Source organism: Etheostoma spectabile, chromosome 4, assembly GCF_008692095.1.
Source record: "Etheostoma spectabile isolate EspeVRDwgs_2016 chromosome 4, UIUC_Espe_1.0, whole genome shotgun sequence".
In the NCBI taxonomy this organism is placed as follows: domain Eukaryota; kingdom Metazoa; phylum Chordata; class Actinopteri; order Perciformes; family Percidae; genus Etheostoma; species Etheostoma spectabile.
This window is the reverse complement of record NC_045736.1, coordinates 14,488,614-14,497,443: the sequence shown is the minus strand read 5'-3', so window position 1 is coordinate 14,497,443 and position 8,830 is coordinate 14,488,614. Positions and strand designations below refer to the sequence as shown.

At 38.1% G+C, this 8,830-nt stretch overlaps 1 protein-coding gene across 1 annotated transcript in view; it reads right to left on the bottom strand.

Annotated features, from left to right (window-relative positions):
* Positions 1-5,344, bottom strand: part of pparg (peroxisome proliferator-activated receptor gamma) — a 29,428-nt gene extending 24,084 nt beyond the window's left edge. Inside the window, exon 1 of the mRNA XM_032513569.1 lies at positions 5,206-5,344. Coding sequence (XP_032369460.1) covers positions 5,206-5,257 — 52 coding nt within the window. The 5' untranslated portion in view covers positions 5,258-5,344. The remainder of the gene's footprint in view (positions 1-5,205) is intronic.
* Between the last annotated feature and the right edge of the window lie 3,486 nt (positions 5,345-8,830).

Sequence of the window (8,830 nt, the reverse complement as noted above, 5' to 3'; positions counted from 1 at the left end):
CCATATGAGCAAAAGAGTAAGAAATGTATCATCTTTGTCTGCTGTAGTGTAAGCTGAAATTGTTATCAATGAACGGTCAATTTATTAAAATGACTATAAGAAAGGATAAGTTTACTTTCCAGAAAGAGGGAAAGCTATAAACAGTCTTTGGTTTCATTTCCTATATCTTTTGGCATTTAACCATTTTTAGCCAATTATACATTCAGGGGGCAGATGTGATACATCATCATCATCCTTAGTAATATCTAGGCAGTGCAATATCTAGTGAACCCACGTAGAAGCTTGTGCACATATAAAGTCTGAGTCAGTCTTAAGTTCCCACTAGAGACCGAGGTTTTGACCTGAGGGGCTGCTGTTTGCTCCCACATCTTTCTTAAAAGGAAATAAGGACAAAGGTTGCTAGATATCCCTACTGTCTCTTGACTAATATCTATGTTAAAGTGCATTGGCAAGGAAATCTTCTTGTTAGTGTATAAGTGTATATTTGTCTTTTGACGTCAGATGATATGGGTCTTTATGTTTATGTGTGCTTGGGTGGACCACCAAAAGGGTAACTGCCTCAGCTTCACTGTGTGTCAGTAGTTTTATGGTAAATATATTTTCAAGAATGTGTTTAAGAGAATGGGACACTAAAACAGTAGAACATTTGACAGTTCCTGCCTTATCATCAAAAGGATAATTCATTCTTTTTCTCATTGGGGTCCTATTTTCCTAAGTTTGGCCATCATTTCTATCTGTTATGTGACTAAAGTAAATGCTATGATCTTACAGTATAACATGGAACAATTGTTACAACAAACACAAACAACATTTCTGGATAGGAGAATAATCGGTCAGGGGTTCTTTGCATTTCTTTAAACCAATCACAATCGTCTTAGTTAAGCTCAATATAACGATATAACGAGCGTGGCTTTCTTAAATACTTTAGGCAAGGAACTTGTTTTGGTGAAACATTTGCACAACTCAAAAGACAGCGCCACTTACAATATTAAATGAAGTTAACTTTTCACACAATACAGTAACGTGAGACCATTAAATTTGCTGGATACAACATGTTAAACATAATTTTCTCTGAGCAGTGTATTGCCTTGTGTATTTTGTCCATCGCAAACCCCCACCAATTGGTCCTAAAACGTCCCAGATTGATGGTAAATGCTTTAAACCTATTCTTTGTAAATCTTTATAATCATTCCCCAAAAGAACCAAGCAGGCCTGCCTTATTGCACAATCCAAATGTTCCTTAAAACTTGCAATTTTAAGCTTGTAATGTTGTTCACAAGTTCCTGATCATGTTGCCTGATGCGACCGCAGTTTAAAGTTGACTCAAAGAAAGCCAAAAGTGAGGGACACCCGGGTGAACTTCCCACGACACTGGAACCATGCCGTAAATCAACCATCGTCTATGTAGACTTTTAAAAGCCAACAGTTTAAACTGATTATCTAAACCGCTTTATGTAAAGGTAAAATCAAAAGGAATTGTACCTGAAATTACAATAAAACTGCTTTACTGCTCAGAAAAACGTTTTACATGCACAACTGTGGTAAGTACAAAACATCACAATTGGACCAGACAGTCGCTCTGTGACTTGCGAAGGATGTTTCCAATGACAGTTGAACAATCACCTGATCACCCGATGATTGTCTGACTGCTATCATTTCTTGTCCCATATGACTTCTTTTTAGTGATGTTTTCAGATCACAGGAGTTAACTTGGGGACAATTATTATATATTGGTTGTAATAAACCAGAATGGTCCACTTTGCTGTTTACTTTCAAACATTTTTACTCTTTTGCACTCTGCATTCTGTATCCTTAACCATGATGCAGATTCAGTACACCTACTTTTTATTTCTGAGTCAATATTGAAAATAACTGTTAGTTGCAGCCCTAACAGACTGGAAATCAGAAATAATTTGTCATGTTCAAAATCCAAAGCATGCTATTAATAGGGAAGGAGGAAATGAGTTACGGTATTACTTAACTGTCTGTACATATGTTTTATTTGCCGAAGAAAGGGCCAACAGAACAGAAACAGCATCAACTTTTGTTGCTGTAACTACTTTACTTTTATCTATATAAAATAAAATTGGCTTCTTACCATTATTGCTACATAGCACCCAACCAAGTATTAGGTGAGCCACCGCCGTCGTTTTGAGAAAGGGTTTGAAAAATAACACTTATTGTGTGGATGGGGGAAAATGGAAAAGAATTAGAAGTTTTCAAATTGTGTGGGCTTATCCCGAGAGCCACACCTTGCATTAAATTTTTCTTATCTCACCCAGACGTAGACTGCATTTACAGTAATATAAAGTGAAAAGAGGTAAGATCATGAGTCAGCAGGCAGGTTTTGTCTCTTGTCAAACTCTTGTCATTGTTGAGAGAAAGAAAAGGTCAACAGGAGAAACGGTTGGTTACAACTGATTTATTTTGAAAAATGTTGCAGTAATGACTCTGTTGGCAGTATATTAAAAAGGAGGGGAAAAAAGCTCATTAATCATGCCGCATACTCAGCTTTAGAATCAAACTAATTTGAAAATGTTTGCCAAGAAAACTACTGCTAAAAGGTTAAAATAGAATTAGGTGACTTTGTCATCCCCTGTTTGTAGACATTTTAAACTGTTAAGTTGCTGGATCTACCTCTACAACACTGCAGAAATATCCTGATCCTAATTATTAATAATTGCAATTAAATCTGTACATAGATCCAGAAAAACTCTTGGTACGATTGTACTGTAGAGAAGAGAGGACATCATGATTTGACAGAGTATGATGGGAAATAAAAGTTTAACTAATAGAGCTGATTTTTTAATCAGCAAACAACCTGCTTGTGTGCCAAATTTGTTCAATGTCAAAAGAAATCCAATTGCTCTAAGTACACAGTAAATGGTGAAATTATTGGCATTGACGTTGATTATTACACGTAATTTAAAAAACTAATTGACGACCTTAATGCTTAACTGAGTCGACATGGTCTCAATTTCATCTGATAAAGTCAAATCAAAGGTATGCTTTTTGAAAACGTTCACAATAACAATAAGAATAGTTGAATTATAGTAAACAAACCAGGGTGTTGGCGTTGTGGAGGCAAAAGTGGTTAACTATCTGTGGGCTGAACCAGAGCGTGTCTCTCGCTTTTCATCTATATGTATACAGATGCACAGTTGAACATCTTCCTTCCTTTCATGCAGTGATTCTGTTTAGCTCTCACAGAGGTTTAATTCCACTAAAGCCCCTGCAAACAACTGCTTAGAAGATTGACAACCGTTGCTTCCAGTATTTTAAATGAACACAGATTTTCAAAAACCAAGACAAATCTTGGTATGTAGGCGTCTTTAAAAAGCTGAGTTAGGTCTTTACACCAACTCAAACAAAGCTTTGAGTGGACGTAGAGTTAAACTTGCCGTGAGAGGGACAACATAAACATTGGTATCTCGAACACTCCTTTCATTTATGACAACAGAGCAAAGTCCACATCTGAGCTGTGTCAGTCATTCACACACACACACACACACACACACACACACACACACGCACACACACACACACACGCACACACACACACACACACACACACACACACACACACACCTCTCTTTAGGATATATATCACTGATAAGCAATAATTCACTGATTGGTGCCCTATCAACACTCTCATCAGGCAGACAGTCCTAATGCAACTCACACACAGGTCCGACTCAACTTTCTAAAAGATTCAAAATCTATGCTTGAAAACACAAAGACATAGTAAAGACCAAACAATTGCGCCCAATGCCAAATAATTTCCTATATTAAGATAATGATTGCGAAAGATGTGTTAAGAAAATAATCCAGATGAGCATTGTTCATCAGAGAAATGACCTTTTTATTACTTCTCCAAAATTTCTCTAAAACACAAATCTATCATATCTTCTCCTTCTTAAAAAAACAGTCTCATCATCAGTGATGATATTTTAACCTTTAATAAATGTTAACATTCCGATACATACCTAGTATTTCAAAGCATCAGTTTGATGAGTAATATCCCTGTTACTTAACATTATGGGACTATCTGTAAAAACCTGTAACTCTTATTATTTCAACAATTTTCAACAAGCTGGTTGGCTTTTCAAGAAAGAGATCATCTTACTTCTGGGCAACTACTTTTTTTTTGGACTGTTTGTCAATTTTTTCTTTTTGAATTCCTAAATGATCCTATTTTTTTTTACAGAGATGTTAACTGTATTATCTATTAGGAGACAACAGCATGGCACTTAAAGGCCACAAAAATGGTTTACTATGTTTTAGATAACGTATTACCAACAACATGCACTTATATGTTACTGGCAGCTATTTTCCAAAACTGATTGATTTCCTATCTTCAAGGCAGTGATTGGTTTTGGTACGTTTTACACTGTTAAAATGTACTTGCAGAGATTTTAAACTTGCTAGACATACATAATATCACAGTGGACTTTGAATATAGATGTATTATTGTGTGATAATGTTTCAGCTGTATCACCGCAATGACATAAAATTGGACTAAATATTAATAATAATATAAAGCAAGCGTGACGGGGGGACCAAACACAGGCAGAAGCACTTATTTAGCTTCTCTGACTTGCAAAAAAATGAAATAAAATTTAAACATGTAAAAACATTAAGTTTTGAACAGCAACATTTTCTCTGTAAATGTCCCCTTGATTTCTCACTGTGTTGTCAGATTATTGACATGAAGATCACACAAAGTGATGAAGAAAGACGGATGTGGTGAACAACTAGACCCACTGTTGGTACTGACAGCCCGAGCCTTGTACAATAAACTTCTTAGTTCTCTTTCCAAATGCCATTAGTATATCAAAATAAAACCTTAGGCCAGTTCACATGTAATAGCCAACTGTGGAGCCACACATCAAACCTCAGAGAGAAGTCAGTGTTGGCCCCTGAGCATGATTATTGCTGAGTCACGACCAAGCTTTTCCAGTCAATTCAAAAACACAGAACTGCCTGAGTGTTGTGCAATATCTACAAATCCCCCACATGATACAAAACAAAGACATAAGAGAAGAATATAGGCTATAGAATATATAAGTATATATTATATATATATATATATATATATAATATATATAAGTTGTGAGTTTCCCATTAAAATTGCTCAGCATTATAAACCTTACACACTTTAAGAGGCAGTGAGTCAGACAGACACATACGGTCTATTGTACTCACCTGAGAAGTTGTGACAACTTTGATCATTAAAATCTCGGCCTGGTGTTTGCATGTCAAAGTCACACTCACTCACACTGTGGCCAGAAGACTCACTATGGACCAACACCTGACTGTGAGCCAGTTGTCAGTCCTGTGACCACCCCCCTTACCCCCCACCCCCACCCTCTCCATCCCACCCTAACCATCACCTGCCCTCATCTGTGGGCTGAGACTGCCATGTGTCCACCAAAAAAGATATCAAATCCAGCTCTGTCGTCGTGCCTCTTAAAACAAGAAAACAAATGGCAAATTTGGATGAATAAGTCAAAAGATTTCCTGTTTGAATGTCTGTTTCAACTATCTTTTGTGTAATCATTTGTGTAATTTAATTTGAAAAAAAAAAAAAAAAGATAGAAAACATGAAGAAGCGTTTAAAAATCAGTGGAAGATTTTGTAACAGCCTACCCTGCGTTCTTTTAAAGTTTTTTATTCGCCGACTCAGTGTTGACTGGATCAAACGTCTTCTAAGGGAGTTGCAGTGCGTTGACGTCTAACCAGCAGCCGCAGCAACACACACACAGCGCAGCAAACTGTGAACCGAGCGGAAGGTGACTGACCTGATCAGTGTTTGGAAGCGCAGAGCAGACAGAGCCCACTTGCTTTTTCAAGCTGGATCGCCCTTTTTTTTCGGTTGCGTGAATTTGCGCGTCAGCCTTTGAAAGCGACGCGCCTCGTCTTCGCCACGGAAACACAAAGTGGTCAGGTCTGTTCGCCGTGAAGGTTTCTGGTCATGCTGCTGGCTGCTGCTGCTGCTGCGGTCGGTGCCTGCCTGCCTGCCTGCCTGCATCTGTCTCTGTCTCTGTCTCCGTCTCTGTCTCTGTCTCCCCTCCCTCCTCTCAAACACGACTCACCCGGGATCCCGAGGCATCAGATTACCATTTAGCCCTAGCTACGGAGGGGGGGGGGAATTGGCAAAATACATATTATTTTTTATTTGTTTTGTCTTAAGTCAAATTGATTTAAGGAATAGTTTGACATTTTTGGCGGGGTTGGGGATACACTGGCATTGTTGGGAGTATAGGCCCAACGTGTAAAGCAATTAGCCCACTGTAATGTAGCCTATTGCTTTTTGCAAAGCAGTATACCTGTTCTCAGTAACACAAGTTACAATGTATTTTAACTCGAAATTAAGTGGTGTTTTGTTTTTTTAAGAATTGTTCCCATGGTCAGAGCCAGAACCAGAACATCTGTGTCACAACACAACGCATTGTCATGAAGGGGTTCATATGATATCATATTAAAAATAAGACCACCGGATGGTTGTGTGACATCAGCTACAGAGCTCAGTTGCTAAGTGTTTAAGCCAGTACAGAGCTTCGTGATGCTGGATACATACCTTTTACATTTTAAACTATTAAGTTGCTGGATTTACCTCCACAACACTGCAAATATATCCCGATCCTCCTTAATTACTCATTTAAACCTGTACAGAGATCCAGAAAAACTCTCCATACGATTGTACTGAGGATTGTACATACGATTGTAGAGAGGACATCATGGTTTGACAGAGTGTGATGGGAAATAAAAGTTTAACTAATAGAGCTGATTTTTTCATCAGCAAACAACCTGCTTGTGTGCCAAATTTGTTCAATGTTTAAAGCAATCACGTAATTAAAAAAACTAATTGATGACCTTTAGGCTTAACTGAGTCAACATGGTCTCAATTTCATCTGATAAAGTCAAATCAAAGGTGTGCTTTTTGAAAACGTTCACAATATGTCTTAAGTCAAATTGATTTAAGTAATAGTTTTGACATTTTTGGCGGGCTTGTGGCAAAATAGGCTACACGTGGTGATACATTGGCATTGTTGGGAGTAGGCCCAACGTGTAAAGCAATTAGCCTACAGTAATGTAGCCTGTTGCTTTTTGCAAAGCAGTAGCCTAATATAACGCATTACTAGTACAATTTCGGTTTACAATTTCGAACAATTTCACTGTCAAAGGGGTGCCAAAATGAATGGCAGTCAGTGGGATGCTAACGGCAGGTGATGGCTTCATAGCAATGAAATGGCGCCATGGGAGCTACGATGAGAGAGGAGAGGCTGACCCGCTTGGTCACAGCTCGTCATATCGCTGCGACACCGGCTCCGCTTCTCCGCATGGCACTCATTCAGGTCAGCTGTAGTTGGAGGTTCAGTTACCAGGTGAGTAATAGGTAACTGTTAGCTGGTCGTTTCATCAGAGATTACGATTAAGTTTAGGCAAGAAAGAATGAGCGTTATGCGGTGACAAAACAACTTGTTAAGTTTAGAAAAAGATTGTGGTTTGGATTAAAACACTCCCGATTAACACACATTTCCTGGTTGGAAGTCTTTTGTTTTCCCCCGGGAATTCAAACTCCATTCCCTGGCTTGAAAGTCCTCTGTTTTAACGCCCACCTAAATGACAGTACTTTAATGTATTATGTTTTGGAAGTAACTTTTGTTGTTGCTTTTTTAAGATTATTTTTTGGGGCTTTCTGCTTTATTTAATAGTGACAGTGGATAGACAGGAAATGTGGGAGCGAGATAAGGGATGACACGCAGCAAAGGGCTGCCGGTTGGACTCAAACCAGGGCCACTGTAAAGGACTCAGCCTATAGGGGGTGCGCGCACTCACTGGGTGAGCCAGAGGTCTAGCACTGTACACGGGTAAGAGCAAATTACATTTAACCATGTAATCAGCTCATTTAAATACCTCAATACTGTAATATGTGAACAGTTAACTCAGTTTAATATTTATTGTGGCTTTTTCTTTTGCGGGGTGCAAATGTTCCACCAATACAAGTTCCTTCCCAAAACTATTTTGCAGAGGCACCATTGCTGCTTCCCCCAAAAATGATTGTTATTGGTTTAAAGAAATGAAAACAACCCAAAGCGTTTTTTCTGCTATCCCAGAATATGTGTTGAGTAGCTAGACCTTACTCCACAGTAGGATAGGTCTGGGAATGTGAGACTAGTCAATGAGTGACTGTTTGTTTTCTTAGCTGACTGACTGTAAGGTTACACACCTCGTAGTCAATTAGTGGACTAAAAATGCTAACTAATGGGTCACAATCATGTTTACACATATGCTTTGGACTCATTAGGCATGACTCAATTCACCTGCTGAAAGACAATCATAAATCATATCATATAGGAGAGATAGTTTAATAGATTTTGGACTTAAATTAACCCAAATTCAGTCAAGGAAACCTATTAGTATTCATTGACAGTTTGTTTAGTACAGGACAGCCTGTCCATGCTTTTGTTCCTTGGTAAAGTCTAAAAAAAAATGAAGGTTTTATTATAAGTTGACCTAGAAAGAGTTCCTTCTAAATTGTAATCTACTGTACTGATTCTTTAATTCTTTAACTTTTGAAACTCATATGACTATCAGGTGCAGAAATAGATGCACAACTATCTGACTACGTGCTGTGGCTCTGTAGACTGTAGGTTTGAGGACCTTAGACTAACCTCAACCTAAACATCACTCTATATTTAACACTAAACCATACACTGAAATCTACCTATCTATCTTTTTTACTCTGTTGGCTGAAAGCAGACATGGTTTGAAAAAAAAATTAAACGCTCAATCTTAAAGTCACATCTTGTTATGTCAAGGTATT